General features: G+C 46.1%; 1 protein-coding gene across 1 annotated transcript in view; it reads right to left on the bottom strand.

Annotated features, from left to right (window-relative positions):
• Positions 1 to 16,946, bottom strand: part of Egf (epidermal growth factor) — a 76,536-nt gene that overhangs the window by 11,787 nt on the left and 47,803 nt on the right. Inside the window, exons 15-20 of the mRNA XM_052179264.1 lie at positions 16,210 to 16,359; positions 12,839 to 12,964; positions 7,653 to 7,769; positions 6,711 to 6,836; positions 2,563 to 2,685; positions 688 to 832 (exon numbers count right to left, since the gene is read on the bottom strand). Coding sequence (XP_052035224.1) covers positions 688 to 832; positions 2,563 to 2,685; positions 6,711 to 6,836; positions 7,653 to 7,769; positions 12,839 to 12,964; positions 16,210 to 16,359 — 787 coding nt within the window. The remainder of the gene's footprint in view (positions 1 to 687; positions 833 to 2,562; positions 2,686 to 6,710; positions 6,837 to 7,652; positions 7,770 to 12,838; positions 12,965 to 16,209; positions 16,360 to 16,946) is intronic.

Raw genomic sequence — 16,946 nt, 5'->3', positions numbered from 1 at the left:
CCACCTCATAATTAGGGGCAGAGTCTCTCAGTGACCTGGCTTCTCCAGTCTCCTCCCCTCCAGTGCTGGGGTAAAACCATTCGTTGCCCAATCTGGGTTTTCATATAGAAGCTAGAGCTCTGACCCCAGGCTCCCTTCCTCTGCTGAAAGCACTTCCTGACGCTCCCCTCTGCCCAGGCCTGTGTGCAGCTTTCGTTACACAGGAAAGGCTTTCCTGGTGAGCACCACGGAGTACCTCAGAGTTCTCGGTCCTCAGAATCATTTCAGGTGACAACTTGGCCTGTCATATGACTCAGGGAGCTAAGAGGGAGCAGACAGCAGCCATTTCACCCCTCAGCAGCTGTTGCCAAGACAACAATGAAAAGTGATCTACTAGAAAGAAAACTTTTTTTTTTTTTTTAAAGCTTTAAATATCAGAGGCAATAGGTTCAGGGTGAATCCAGGTGCAACGTTTTTATAAATCTAGAATCTGGCTGAAACCAAATTGGTTTTGGTAAATTTCCTATAAATATGCCTTCTTCATGTTTAATGAGCAACTGAATTTCTAGATTACGTTCATAAAATTATTTATGTAAAAAGAAAGTCATCACTGTCTATAGAAAAATGTCCTCTGTATAAATTTTACACACTTTCTGAAAGTCACGGACCACACCATCACTTGGGCTGTCAGAAAGATGGTTGACTCACTTGCATGCGTAGCTGCCCACTGTTTCAACATACATGCACACACCACCATGGAGGCAGTATCCATCATGTGACGCTGGGCATTCTGGGTAACTATTCCGGACCAAATGGCGGTCATCTTCCCCAAGGAGAGGGGGTGAGGCAGAGTCTGGAATAGGCAAAGACATTAACTTTATTTTGAGTTTCTGTGAACAACTTGTGCTGTGGTCTCTTGATGATGGCAGAAGTCTCGGGAGGGTTGAGTGTCACCTTCCTAACCAAGCCTGTGTCACCCACCAAGAGCGAAACCCTTCTCTCTCTCTCTCTCTCTCTCTCTCTCTCTCTCTCTCTCTCTCTCTCTCTCTCGGATTATCATACTGGAGGCAAAAAAAAATGGACAAGCCTAAATCTGAAATGAACAACTGGGGTCTTTGTACGGCTCACAAGCTACCCAGCAGCACACAGCTCATTGCCCTCCTAATCGAGGGAGTCACAAACATTTATCCCACAAACTGCTTTCTTCTAGAATTAACTTTTACAGGGGCCCCCTCAGACATGAGACTATAGCAACAGAGGGGAAAATGTTAGAGTAATGGCAGAAAGTCAAGATGCAAAGCCTCTTGATTTTGAATCGCTTCCTATACCTTAAAGAGAAGGCACTGCTGCTTGCAACTGACTAAGAAGGTTTTCAGCCTACTCTCAAACTCATGGCAATCCCTCTGCCTCAGCCTCCCAACTCCTGGGATTATATGCACCAGCCACCACACCTATCTTTAATACCCTTTAAGTGGAGAAAATTATCTGAGAAAAACAAAACAATTCACTACGAAATCCAGAGAGCAGGCAAGTCTGAACTTCCCTGCAGTCCTTTTCTGTCTGCAGAACTGAGAGGGCAAGCCCTATCCTGGCAGCCAGGACCTTCTGTGGGGTGCTGCCTGCGCTGTGTAGGTGATGAGGTCAGCACTGACTGTTTTAAGAGAAACAAAAGCTGGCTGGGTTGTGAATTCATGTCAAGACTTGCTGACTTCAAATCAGCAAAAAAAAAAAAAGTTCAACAAATCAACTTTAAGATCCTTGAGAGTAAGCTGGGTACGGAGGCTCACACCACTGACGCCAGCACTCGGAAGGCAGAGGCAGGGGGGTCTCTGAGTTCCAGGCCAGCCAGGACTACACAGAGAAACACTGTCTCAAAGAAATAACAATGACAACAACAACGTTGATGACAGCAACAACAAAACCACAATCCTTGAAAGTGACTCTTCTCCCATCACAGCCCCCACACACTACTGAAAAGTTGCTGGAAACTCCCTGTTGCCACTACTTGCTGGGCAATGTGGTGCCACAGCCTGTAGTTCATACTGAGGTGTGTAAAATATACCTCATGTGTAAAATACACACGAGGTTTAAGATTCAGTGCCAAAATCTAAGTAGATTAGCTTTCTTTTTGCTTTTTGGTTTTGTTTTGTTTTTAGTTTTTGAGACAGAGTATCTCTGTGTAGCCCTGGCTGTCCTGGAACTCATGCTATAGACCAGGCTGGCTGAAATAAAAAAAAAGTACACTATTATAAGTCCAGATATAGTCTTGACCTGTCTAGCCCAGCTAAGTTTTTCCTCTGAAAACAATGAACCAAAGGAAAAGCAGTCACAGAGTTAAGGAGAAACACCTGTACTAAAACTGTGAGCAAGGATGATGAGGATGATAGGTTTATTACAGATGCTGTGAAATGAACAAAACCAGAATGACCTCAAATTCTGTAGCCCAGCACTAATCTGGTGATGCAATCTAGCTCTCCAGTCAAATGAAACAGTGATTTCTAGAATCCCCAAGGCAAACAAATGGAGTATAAGATTTCTTGAACCAAGTTCCTCACCGTTGATCTGGACCACCCATCCACCTACCAGGGCATGTCAGTCCAGGTGCTGATGGGCGGCCTGCGCAGGTGCAGTTGTAGCCTCCCTCCGTGTTGGTGCAGGTGGCATTTTCGCCGCAGCTATGCACTCCCTGCTGGCACTCGTCAATATCTGCCCCAGGAGTCCGGGGAAGAGAAGGGCATGCAGAGAAGGGAAGAGTTAGGGAAGCACCGAGTCCAGCTGTCAAAGGGGCTTCTTCACCTGGGTTCGGGGCCCTATGCATGGTAGGGGCCCTGTCATGAATGCTAGAAACAAAGATCGCTAGGTCCACGGCTGCACACCTATTCAGGGCTCCTGGGCTCCCCGGCTCCTGACAGGATTCCTCTCCACTTGGAAGGAATGAGTTCAAGACTCCTCCAGGCCAGAGCTCCATAAGGCACCTCGAGCAACAGCATCTCACATCCTAAAACTCAGGCTTCACTTTTGCAACTAGATGCTCATTCATTGACATAAATGGCATATCAAGACAGGCATGGCAGGGCACACCTTTAATTCCAGCACTAGGGAGGCAGAGGCAGACAGGCAGATCTCTGTGGGTTTGAGGCCAGCCTTGTCTGCAGAGTGAATTCCAAGACAGTCAAGGCTACACAGAGAAACCCTATCTTATGCATGAACTATATAACTAACTAAGTCCCCTTTAGCCCTCCCCCCCCCCAGCCCGGGCCCATCTCAGCTGTGCTTGCCCCAACAAGTAGGTCTTCCCATTGTTTGTACTAAATTACTCTATGGAGAGCTTCCTCAATAAATTCCATCATCTCCAATCTCCTCCAGGCCACTCCCAAACACCAGAGCCTCGCCTGCACCCGGGGCCACACAGTGTAGAGCCTGTGACTGTGTCACTTAAGGGCATGCCAGAGGCTTTCCTGTTGCCAAAGGCTATGTGGTTCAGTAAGGAGAGACTTGCCCTCTGGGAGTATTAGGCTCTCTAACTGCACCTAGTCTTCTGGTCCAGATGGCGCTGTCAGTATAAAATACACACCAGAGTTTTAAGTCTTAGTGTACAAGTTAAAATATAAACATCTAAAATACCAATTAATAGTAAAACATTAATATTTTAGGTATATTAATTACAGCACATAAAATGCACTATTAAATTAATATCAACTCTGTCCTTTGAATTTTCATAAAATAGCAACTAGACTGCTTAAGAGCAGGAAGTAACAACAATGGCTGACCCTCAGACTTCGTCTTCTGCGCCTAGAGACAATTAATTCATCTGCTAACAGAGGCCCTCCAGACATGTAGACCTTGACAGCCTACCTCCCAGTGACTGATCTGAGACAGGCTTTGTGAGGAGCTAAGGAAGGTTAGATGAGAACAGGAGGGTGTCCTGTTGGAACTGTGTCTTTAGCAGATGAAGGAGCACCAACCAGAGTTTCTGTACATCAGAGGACAGACTGAGGATGTAGTGAGCTTCCATGCGCCAGAAATGGCTCCTTTCCCCACACCACATCGTCCATCATGGAGCCCGGAGAGCTGTGGGGAAGGTCGTTTCTGTGCCCAGAGCCACCATCATGCACTGTGGGTTCTCTGCTCACACGCAGCCTGTTCTTAGCACGGCTTCCTATCTCCAGACACGTGATCTGTTCACATCCGGATGCTCCGCACCCCTTTACACTTCTGCTTAATGAATGTGGATTCATTCTGTACAGGCCCACCCGCCTGAGGGACACTTCCTTTAGGAAATCTTACCCAAGGCTTCAAGCAGGCCTTCCTCCCAGTTCTCAGCTTCATTGTGTTCTATTGGCAAGCAAGAATGTCCTCCTCATCGTGGTAGTCCTAACAGTTCCTGAGGCAGCTCCCCCTAACCCAGTGGAGGTTAAGGGCATTGAATGGCTATCCTAAATGGATCCGAGTAACTTCTATTCTTTGTTTCCTATGGTTTTCAGTTCTTTCTTTTCCTGCAAGCTCTGAGATTGAGCCTCTGGCCTCTCACAGGCTGCACAAGCTCCGGCCCACACCTCTAGCCCTCCAAACCCACCAGAAGGCCTGCTGTAATGCCAGGTTAGAAATCCTCTCTCACCCTTTGGTTATGAGCCTACCCTTTTAACAGCAAAGCCATCTCTCATGCTGGGTGGTAGACCACACCTTTTAGCCTAAAACTCAGGAGGCAGAGGCAGGAAGATCTCTGTAACTTAGAGGCCAGCTTGTTCTACAGAGCGAGTTCCAGGAAAGCCAACGCTACACAAAGAAACCATGTCTGGAAAAACCAAACCCATCCAACATCCAAAATAACATCAAAAAACAAAACAAAAGAAAGACAAAGAAATCCTCTCTCAATTTGAGCAAACGCATTTGCTCTAAAGCAAAAAGAGTGATGTACTGTTTGTGTGTGTATGTGTGTGTGCTTGCAGAGGTCAAAGGGCAGCTTGCCGAGGTTGGTACTCGTCCACCGTTATGTGCCCCCTAGGGACTTAACTCAGGCCACTGGGCTTGGCCGCAAGCACCTTCCCCCACCGAGCTGTCTTCCCAGCCCAGCCACACCCTTCCAGAGAATGTATGTGTCATGGCTTAAAGCCAATCACCTAGTGTGCTGGCTTATATTGAGTCAAATTTGACATAGGTTAGAGCCATCTGACAGGAGACAACCACAATTAAGAAAATGTCTCCTGAGACTGGGCTGTGGGCAAGCCTGTAGAGCATTTTTTAAATTGGTGATTGACGTGGAAGAGCCAGCCCGTGGTGGGAGGGGCCACCCCTGAGCTGGTGATCCTGAATTCTGTAAGAAATCAGGCTGAGCAAGCCAGTACACAGCGCTCCTTCATGGCCTCTGCATCAGCCCCTGCCTCCAGGTTCCTGCCCTGCTTGAGTTCCTGCCCTGACCTCCCTGGTAAGTAAAGGACTTACCTGGAAGTGTAAACTAAAATAAATCCATTCTTCCCCTAGCTGCTTTGGTCAGGGTGTTTTATCATAGTAATGGCAACCCTGATTAAGACACCTATTCTCAAACACACACACACACACATACATACACACACACACACACACACACACACATACACACACACATTGAAGTCCAATGGGAGGACACATGGCTTCTACGGTTCCCTCAGGGAACCAGGCCGGGCAGGGTCATGACCCCCTTTGGCATACTTACTACTAGGAGGTATGTTAGTAAGAGTGAGAGTCTAAAGAGCTTAAGTCCCTGGGAAATATACCTTCTTCTCTTCAAAAGAAATGAAATATGAAGTCTGTTTGCCCAAAATATCTGTGAGCCTGCTTAATTAGTGCAGTGACATTTTCCTGACTGACTGCCAACTCTGTGCTTAAAGGTGTGTTTTTGGAGGTCTGTGGACCGCACAGAACTAATCTGATAAAGCCTGGTTTAAGCCAACCAGATCCACAAATGGCTAGTCATGACCTTCACATGTGAGAGAAAACACCAGCATTGAGTTTACCAGAGCATCAGCCCTTCACTGTTTGCTTTCAGAAGAAGGAAAAGAAGCAGCGTAGAAGGGGCGGGGAATCCCTGGGCAAGCATCTCAGCGCTGCACTGGTGAGGGTGTGGAGGGCAGGCCTCCACTTGTGCAGTGCCACTGGGCACCTGACACCCGGGGCAGCAGAAGACATCCACGGAGTGAACTCCCAGCCCACAGCCCCACCCAGTCCTTGGCAGAGGAGGATGGTTACGAAAAGGCTTTCAATCAATCTTGCAATGAAATGTCAGTGCTGGAAGTTCTCATCCATGGAACCATCAGAAACACCCTGCGCCTGCCTGGGAGCCTCCTGCTCGTCTCCCTGCACACAATGATTACAACACACCTGCTGCAGCGCGGCAGTTGATCGAGGTCCAGTGGCTAAAGTCAGTAACAGAAAGGTGCACATCAACTGCCCACTGATGCTTACAACACTGAACACTGATGAGCCTTCATCCTCTAAGCCTCAGAGAATGAACTAGAAGGCGAAGAGGTAGATTTACCTCAGCATCTCAGCTTGTGCAGTTATGGCCAGGAGATTGTTTCCTAAGACCTAACTTCGTCTGTCCGCACAGGTCAAACAACTGGTCTTGACACTGTTTCACTCCAGCTCTCTCCTGCCTTCCCTCAGCCGGCAGCAACTACAACTTTTGTCACCTCTTTAGCTTGCTTCCTCCTCCCACCTCCCTTGTCCACTGACACCTGCGCTCGCTCTCTCACCGAGACAGTGGGTCCCGTCTCCTTCGTAGCCTTCTGAGCATCTGCAGACGTAGCCACCTTCGGTGTTGATGCACCTGGACGAGGTGGTGGGACAGTCAGAGCTGGCCAGCTCACACTCATCTATGTCTGTGGGGGAGATTATGGGCACGTGAAACATTTTCCAACCTGTGGGTCACATATTACATATCCTGTATATCAGATATTTACATTACAGTTCACAACATAGCAAGATTACAGTAGCAATGAGATAATTTTATGGTTGTGTGTGTGTGTGTGGGGGGGTCCCCGCAACAAGAGGAACTCTTATTAGGAAGCATGAGAACCACTGGTTTAGGCAGTCCTGGAAAGATATAACAAGCATAGTAAGGAGCCTGAGCCTTTGTATAGTCAATCGCTCAGCTGCTGACAGGTACTGTCCGCGAATAAAATGCAAACCCTCAGCGAATTTTCATGATGTTCCTGCCTGTTCAAACAGCTACATAAGTGTAAGGAAATTGCTTTCTTCCAGCGTTTCAGACAACAAGGACTAACATTTTCCCAATAATCATTAACTTTGTATCAAAATAGCTACCAATATAAAATAGAAACCTATCTATCATAATCTATTTGTTTCACTAAAATATATATACTAGGCTTCTTGGAGGAAAATGTTCTATTTATATGGATCCATAAGTTTGACTTGAGCTCAAATTCACGTTTCTCTTAGTGTCAACTTCATTTTTTGTTTAATTTTAATACAACGTTAGTATAATATGAGGTAGTATATGTAAACATGTGTATGTGTCTCATTTCCTATGCACACAATTCCTCCCCCCCCATATCAAATACTTTATTGAAACCTACTAATTGTTACATCCTCGTGGAGAGTTTTAGTTAGTGAAAGTAAAAAGAACTCTTTTGGCTCATGAGTCTCAAGTCTGTGCACTTGGCCTGTGCTCTTACCAGAGCACAGGTTTCCGTCCCCGGCAAATCCCTTCAAGCACTGACACTCCGCAGTCTCTCCATCCGAAACACAGCGAGCGTGGCTGCCACACCCCCCAGGGCCGCAGTCATCTTCGTCTGCAAACAGGGAGAGCACATGCAGTTATTTCCAGTCTTCAGAGGAGGAAGTGGCCCTCCAGGTGCTGGACAGAACGTCCCGGCACCTCCTTCCTGGAGCGTGCGTGGGGGCTAGCCTCCTTCCTGGAGTGTGCGTGGGGGCTAGCCTCCTTCCTGGAGCGTGCGTGGGGGCTAGCCTCCTTCCTGGAGCGTGCGTGCGTAGGGGCTAGCCTCCTTCCTGGAGCGTGCGTGCGTAGGGGCTAGCCTCCTTCCTGGAGCGTGCGTGCGTAGGGGCTAGCCTCCACGCAGACACAGCTGCCTAGGTCTGCCTGCTGTGTCTGTTTGCTCAGACCCAGCTCACTGCTCCCACGCGCCTTCAGTTGCGTGGCGTTGTGTGCTTACTAGCTTTGATTTGCTTTGGTTTGTGGTTGTGATTTTGCTGCTGTTCTAGCTTTTTGACAAAGTAAGTAGCCAAGGCTGGCTGCCTTTTTCTCTCCCATGCTGAGGTAAGCGTCAATCTTAAAGAACCATCATTTGATATCCAGGGAGCCAGTGTGGAGTTGTTTGTCATCTGCACGTTTGAACTTCTAATAGAGCTTAAAACAGACTCTGACTTCATTTTATGTATTATCAATCTATTCCTCTAGCTAGCCTTTATAAAAGACACACAGGCCAGATATTTTATTTACAAGCTGTCAGCCTAGATTGGCAGGTTTGGAGCTGTTCTAGCGGACACCCCGGCCACCGCATGGCCCTTGTCACCTGCTGGTTTTCCTGGCCACAAGCTCATGGCTCAGCCCCCTCATGGTGGCCTCCTCTGCCACGGTCCTTTCTTCTTTCTCTCTCTCCCTGCAGCCCTCCCCCTCCATCACCCAATCACAAGCTCCAGCCTTTTATTGACCAGTTAAACTGAGGAACAAGGTTTACATAGCATCACTTGTGTGAAGATCACTTATGGGGGACAAGCAGATCTTGACAGCTAGTATTTAGCCTTAGAATACAAGCAACCCACCACAGTTTTACTCAAAAATCCCCAACCACTGTGACATACAAAAAGCCCATCTATTCTCCTCCCGGAACACACAGACTTGTATGTAGCAAGCAGATCTGTTTCTGACAGAGAAATTGGCTCACAGAAAGATTTATTGTCAATTTACTAATATCATGTTTCATATCTAATAGGATATATGTCACAGTGCGTGCTTATTATCAAGATTTATGCACTGACTTGTAAGCCTCCAGGCACTTCTGAGAAGTCACGAACCTTACAAGTCAAATGCTGTGAAAGATCATTTCATTTCATACTCCATTGAAATGCAAATGCCCCGGGGGCCAGTGCTGCGTGTCAAGCCACTGACATGAGCACGGTTTTTCTTTGTTTCTTGCTTTTCTGCTTTAACCACTTATTCATACAGTCACTCTCCAAATGCCACACACCACCTCCTTTTCTCAGTTGGAATCTCTGACATACCACCGCCCGCTATGCACCATCGTCTATCAAGTTTGTTCACGGGATATAGGAAAGATGAAAAGCCTTCTGAGCTCCTTTGTAAAGGTTATATGTTTTAAGCTGGATTCAGGCCCCTCATGACTGCAAACAGCGGGATAATTGTGGTTTGGGGATTTTCTTCATTTTGTTTTAGTTTTGATTTTCAAGACAGGGTTTTATTCTGTAGACCAGACTGGCCTTGAACTCACAGAGATCCACCTGCCTCGGCCTCCCTGAGTGCTGGGATTAAAGGCATGTGCCACCACTTTCCAGTGGTAATTGTGTTTTTGTGTTTCGTATGTTTAGTTACTTAACCAAGATTTCTCTTGGGTGAGCACAATACCCTCCATGCATGCTTGGCTACCCCCCCTCCCGGCCTGGTTACTCACAGCTCAGGATGGGTACACTCAAATATTTAGTTCCCAAATCACAAGGCTGCTGAGAGTAGGGGTGGACAGTATCAGAGCACAGCAAACATCTGGCACCACTGTACAATTATCCTAAATTAGAATATGATGCAGAACTGTTGCAAACCTGGAGTCAGCTCTGCATGATGGAAATCAACAGATGTGCAGTAGGAGGGGCAGGCTGGCTGTGATGTGCAGTAGGAGGGGCAGGCTGGCTGTGATGTGCAGTAGGAGGGGCAGGCTGGCTGTGATGTGCAGTAGGAGGGGCAGGCTGGCTGTGATGTGCAGTAGGAGGGCAGGCTGGCTGTGATGTGCAGTAGGAGGGGCAGGCTGGCTGTGGGCAATGCCCACCAGCTTCTCTCTAGGATGAGTAGGAGTCTAATAGGATTGCTGCTTTGCATGACTGTTGTTGGAAACCAAAGAAAACATGACTACTTTAAAAATCTTCTGCCAATTAAAATTCGCTACACATAGCTAATTAAAGATGACAAAGAAGGGCACAGTCAGGGCTGTAGACCTGGCTCAGTGGCTAAGAGCACCTGCTGTTCTTCCTGAGGTCCACAGTTTGATTCCCAGCACCCACACGACTGCACACAGATATCTGTAACTCCAGTCTCAGGGGTTCTGACAGGATCAGACACCCAAGTCGTGCACAAACACATACAGACAAACATTCATACACATAAAATAACTAAAACATTTCAATTGTTAAGAAGAAGGGCATAGTGATATCTTAATAATTAGGATTGAGGGTGTAGCTCAGTGGTTCTAGCACGGGCAAAGCTCAGGGTTTGAGCACCAGCACTTAAAAGAAAAAGCCCCAAATACCAGAAGCAACTCTGTGAACTAAACTTTATAGTTAGCTATAGTGAATAAGATTCACTCAGAAGTATCTAATGTGCGCCCAGGTCCTACACAGTGATGCAGGATGCAGGGAAAGGCTCTGCTGTCTTACATTGTCTTTGGGGGCTAAGTGAATACAAAGCCAAACACAGATGATGACATAAGTCGTCTCTCCCTCGCTCCTTGACCCCCAACACCATCAAGGTACTCTCCGTCATGTTTCTTGTCTGCCAATCTCTCTTCACTATGATAGAATCTGCCCTATGCCCCCATGACTCCCTACTGAGTCTGAAGGTGGTCTCTAGCCCACTAACCCTGACGCTTTAGTTGATTAGACTTCTGGTTCTCACATTAAGCTGTGACTATGCAGGTTGTGGCTGTATTTAGCATGCCTGGGTGTACTGGCTGGTGTTGTGTGTCAACTTAATACAGGCTGGAGTTATCACAGAGAAAGGAGCTTCAGTTGGGGAGATGCCTCCATGAGATCCTGCTGTAAGGCATTCTCTCAATTAGTGATCAAGGGGGAAGGGCCCCTTGCGGGTAGAACCGCCTCTGGGCTGGTAATCTTGGGTTCTATAAGAGAGCAAGCCGAGCAAGCCAGGGGAAACAAGCCAGTAAGAAACATCCCTCCATGGCCTCTGCATCAGCTTCTGCTTCCTGACCTGCTTGAGTTCCAGTCCTGACTTCCTTTAGTGATGAACAGCAGTGTGGAAGTGTAAGCTTCTTGGTCATGATGTTTGTGCAGGAATAGAAACCCTGACTAAGACACCTGGTATCCCCAGCACTTAGTATAGTATATGACCAAAAAAAAACCAAATAGCCAAATAAATATATTTTTATTTGTGGCAACATTTTTTGGAACTTCTTAAACAGGAGTTGGTTGTCTGGCCATACTTCTTTGTTCACATGTGTGTGTGCATGTGTAGATGTTCATGCGTGTGCCTGTGTAGATAGGTGTTCATGTGTGAGTGCACGTGTAGGTGTGTGGAGAACAGAAGCCAATGCTGGGTTTCTTCCTCAGTCACTTTCTACCTGATTCTTTTGAGGGAATGTCTCTCACTGTACACGACCTTGCTAACTGAAACTGGCCGGCTAGAAGTCCTGAGTATCTTCCTGTATACACACCTCTGCCACTGGGTTACAGCTGCAAACTGCCATGCCTGCTTTGTTTTTTTGTTTTTTAATGTGGGCTCTGAGGATCCTAACTCAGGTCCTCATGTTTGTATAGAAGCACCTTACCAACTGAATCATTTCTCCAGTCCTATATGACCATAGTTTTCAAAATCTTTAGTCAAGTCACTCATCAATACACCCCAGTATCAGTTTTTACATCTATAAAATGATGGGATATAACAGGAATCAAAAATACAATTTAAATATGGCAAATGTTAAAAGTTCATACAAATCTTAATTATCACCATTACTAAAAATACGTAAAAAATTCTTTACATTATAAAAAACACACAGGTGGGGCAGGTGGTCCTTGAGCCCTGAACATCTGCTCTTCAGACCACAGAAGTCAGAGAAGACTTTTGTAACTGTTCTCGCATGGAGACATTATGTTTACTCAGGGGCCTGAGGTAAAGTTGGGACCCCTGGCTTTCAGATAAATGGCAGGGTGTGGCGGCCTCCCTACAATCCCAGTACTTGGAAAATGAAGATGGGATTCTCTGGAGCAATCTATAATATATATTCATATATATATATGTGATATATAATATATATGTGATTGAGATATATGCATATATATGGACATATATGTATATGGACATATAAATATATGGATATATAATATAGTATATATACTTCATATACATATATGATTAACTCTTTCAGAGTCAGAGTGAACCACACTGAGTGAAGGGCAATGAGCCGTGGGGACAGGGTGGGTTCGTAGCCGCTCTAGGGCTCATCAAAACTACTCACCATACACAGAACATATTTAATCTATTATAAACCAAATTATTCTGCTGATAAATGAGCAACATAGACTAAGACTTCTAGCATTTCTGTTTATGAAGTTTCTGCAGTAATTAAAGTAACCAATTAATACGGCTCATCAATTACTATCAACTTTGCACAGTGGCTAGGCAGAGCAGGTACCCACCAGAGTAGGTAATACTTGTCTCTTCTAGCCTGTCACCTGTTTCCAATTATACCTCAAACGGTTCAACCTAGAGTTCCTCAGCTTGTACAGTTCATGTCCAGCCAACAGAGCTTTAAGGCACACGCTTTTCAAAAGAGGAGGCCCAAGTCCAAGGTTGGGCCGCATACAGTTAGCTAACAGTATACCAGGGAAGGAGAGCACAGAATTCCTGCTGGTGGAACCAAAGCTGTCTGGGAGGACTCACAGTTCATCCCTGACACCATGATCTCAGCCGCTAGTGTGGAGGACTCTGTCCCATCATCGTCTGGTACTTCAGCCTTAATGGAGTTGTTCAACGATGTCACCTCTTTACCTAGATCAGCACTGTTACCTGTGGGACAAAAGACTAGATTAGTTAAGCCTTTCCATTTCAAGGAAAGTTTGATTTAATTTATGTTGATGGTCATTCATTGGTTAGGAGTTCAGACTCATTTTAGTACTCATTTAGTACGAAGATTGAGAGAAACCAGTAGGGTTTGGTAGAGCCAATGGGGGAGAGAATGGGGCTCTTTTAGATAAACAGCACTCCACCTGAATATGATCAGCTCAGAATCACAATGACAAGAAGTTGTGGCAGCCACCTCTTCACAACCTGTCTTATGCTGGCTCCTCTATTTGTTTGGCTTCCATATTTATAATACCCCGACATGGTATTTATTCCTTTCAGACTAACTGTACTTTTGAAGCTGCTGTGTATAAAAAGCCTTATAGAAACACAAAGCTCTCTGCTCCTGGAGAAGAGGAGATGGACTCCCAAAGGCAGTACTGTGCTCAGCTGTGCTAAACAGACCCCAGGGTCCACTGCACAGAATCTGCAGCACCCAGGCTACCGGCATCACAGTCTGTTTGTTCACATGTTCACGTTAATATTGATACAGTGAGGGAGTGTGGGAAAGACTGTGGCACACCGCGCGGCTCAGCGCAGCCCAGAGCACCATCAATAGGACAGATGGGCAGCCCACAAAATGGGAAAAGATCTTCACCAGCCCTGCATCTGACAGAGGAATAATATCCAAAATTTATAAAGAACTCAAGAAACTAGACACCAACAAACCAAATAACCCAATTAAAAAATGTGGTACAGATCTAAACAGAGAATTCTTGACAGAATTCTTGACAGAGGAATCTTGAATGGCTGAGAAGCACCTTACACCAATCAGAATGGCTAAGATCAAAAACTCAGGTGATAGCACATGTTGGCGAGGATGTGGAGAAAGAGGAACACTCCTCCATTGCTGGTGGGATTGCAAACTGGTAAAACCACTCTGGAAACCAATTTGAAGGTTCCTCAGAAAACTGGAAATAGATCTACCTGAAGACCCAGCTATAGCACTCTTGAGCATATACCCAAAAGATTCCCCACCATGCCACAGGGGTATGTGTTCCACTGTGTTCATAGCAGCCTTATTTGTGACAGTCAGAAGCTGGAAACAACCCAGATGTCCTGCAACAGAAGAATGGATAGAGAAAATGTGGTTCATTTACACAAGGGAATACTACTCAGCTATTAAGAATGAGGACATCATGAGTTTTGCAAATGGATGGAACTAGAAAATATCATCCTGAGTGAGGTAACTCAGACCCAAAAGGACATTCATGGTATGTATTCACTAATAAGTGGATATTAGCCACAAAAGTACAGAATACCCAGGATATAATCCACAGAATTTAAGAAGAATAACAAGCCAAAGGGCCCACGTGAGGATGCCTCAATCCCACTTGGGAGGGAGAAGAAAGTGATCACAGCGGGGCGGGGTAGAGGCAGGGAGGGACCTGGGGGGGGAGAGGGGACATGGAGAGGAAAAGGGGGACATGATCAGGTACTGGGGTGGAGGAAAAGGACTGAAGCCCTGAGGGCCAGCAGAAAGAATGGAAACAGTCACCCTTGGGAGGTAGGAGGTGGAGGAACTCTCTAGAATACACCAGAGACCTGGGAGGTGAGAGACTCTCAGGACTCAAAGGGAGGGACCTTAGATGAAACGCCCATCAGTGGGGAGAGGGAACTTGTAGAGTCCACCTCCAGCAGAAAGTCAGGGCATCAAGTAGAGGGATAGGGTTGCCATTCTACAGTCAAAACTCTGTTCCTGTCTGAAAGAACTGCAGGGGCAAAAATGGAGAAGAGACTGAGGGAAAGGAGGTTCAGTGACAGACTCAAATTGGGATCCAGCTCAAGAGGAGGCTCTAAGGCCTGACACTATTACAGATGCTATAGTGTGCTTACAGACAGGAGCCTAGCATGGCTGCCCTCTGAGAGACCCAACAAGCAACTGAAAGAGTCTGATATTTATACCCAACAAATAGACAGAAGCCTGGACCCCTGTGGTTGAATTAAGGGAAAAAGCTGGAAGAAGCTGAGGAGGAGGGTGACCCCATAGGAAGACCAGCAGTCTTAACCTGAACCCCTGAGATCTCTCACTGAGCCACCAACCAGGCAGCATACACCAGCTGATAAGAAGCCCCGGCACATATGCAGCAGAGGACTGCCAGGTCTGGCCTCAGAGGCACCTAGCCCTCGAGAGACTTGAGGCCCCAGGGACTGGGGAGGTCTGGTGGGTGGGAGTGGAGGGGTGGGGAAGGAGGAAAGGGATGAGGGTGGACTGGGAGGGGGATAACAACTGAACTGTAAAAAAAATTATTAAATAATAATGATGATGATGATGATAAAATTTTTTAAAATTTCAATATCCTAAGAACTGATAAATATAACCCACATATACAAAAACCCTTTAGGGATCTTAATAAGTCTTTTAAGAGCAAAACAGAGTTCTGAGTCTAAGAAGTATGAAACTATTATCCTAAGGCAAAATAAAAATAATAATAGGGAAAAAAAAGCCACGTCTGAAAACCCAATATACAACTCCATTTCACGGACAGGGCCATCCATTCACTGTGATCAACCTGCCACTTATATTTATAACATGCCTACCAAGTAATTATATGCTTTTTAAGGAGGCTTAATAAATATAAATTATCTTTGGCACATTTTTGGTAAGGAGACATCAAAGATGACTCCAGATCTGCCTCGTTTGGGCATGCACTGCAGGCAGAAAGGTCGTCCATCATGCAAGGCTCATTCTCCTGCCCTCTTTCTCAACTATAGCTGTAAAGAAACGGATCGTGACCTTCTCAGTACCTACTTCCTACACCTGTTTGATACAGTAAAGTTATTTCTATGAAGGACTCAAGTTTTCTTATTAAGACCTAGAGTGTGGAGAGGAGGTTGTCTTTCAGGACCCCTGAGATTAAGACCATAGTATTTTTAAACAAAATGTCTTTGAACATTGTCACAGGTGGCATTTATCTCTAAGCCTTGGTACACCCCACTACAAATAGGAGAGAGCTCGAAGCTTAAAGCTTTTACAATCAGAGGCTTAACTCAGACTGTGATAAGGTCAATTTAACTTAGACCGTGGCTGAAAAATTCATGGGGGGAGAGTGCAGACACCAGACACGCCCAGCATCTTGAAGACACAGGAGCCCTTAACAATACAAAGCACTGCAATCATCAAAGTAGAACATGGACGCCCTGGGAACGGAGCCCGGTGAGGTAATCCACTGCACAGCGTGCTAGGCTACCTGCCAGCGTCTGATGACCCTTCAGGGCGAGACACGCTTTCCCATCCTGGGCTCTCACAAAGCCTTCACGACACGAACACTGAGCAGTGCCCAGGCTCTCCCGGCAGATGTGTTCACAGCCTCCATTCCTGTGTAAGCAGGGATCTGCACCTAGGAGAGAGCAGAGAGAACGTGCAGATGGCTCTGGAGATTCCTTTGTCCTGACCCAGGATCTGCACAAACTCAGAGGTCCTCAGGATGAGGAGATGCTGAAGGGAGGGAGCTGCAGGCCCTTCCTTGCATTGCTCCTGGCTGCTGCTCACGGCCTGGCATATGGGGTAAGGGGACCCCAAGGGAGGGCAGAAGTTCCCTGTGAAAATCCAAGTTGCATGACTCAATAACTTTTAACATCTCAAATAATTCTATTTGGTGTTAGTAATTCCAGGTGGGACCTTTTTCTATTGTGTTGTTTATACCTGGTGATAATTTCTCTATCCAACTATCTGTCTGTCTGTCTGTCTAGTCACTATGAACAAAGTCTAACTTGCTTATCCTGACTTTCTGTAACCCAAGTTTTTTGAAATGTAGCAAGCACAGAGAGCAGGGAGGAGTGTGGCTGGAGAGACAAAACCCAGATTATTAAAATCATATTAGGGACAAAGCGCAAATTACCAAACTACCAAGCTTGTCTGGGTTTTCATTCAATCAATGTCCAAATCTTGGAAAATCTTAACATTTATGCAGACAGGTGAAAAAAA

The sequence above is a fragment of the Apodemus sylvaticus genome, chromosome 4 (assembly GCF_947179515.1).
Source record: "Apodemus sylvaticus chromosome 4, mApoSyl1.1, whole genome shotgun sequence".
Classification (NCBI taxonomy): Eukaryota; Metazoa; Chordata; class Mammalia; order Rodentia; family Muridae; genus Apodemus; species Apodemus sylvaticus.
The sequence above is the reverse complement of the archived record's forward strand: the minus strand, read 5'-3'. Positions and strand labels throughout refer to the sequence as shown.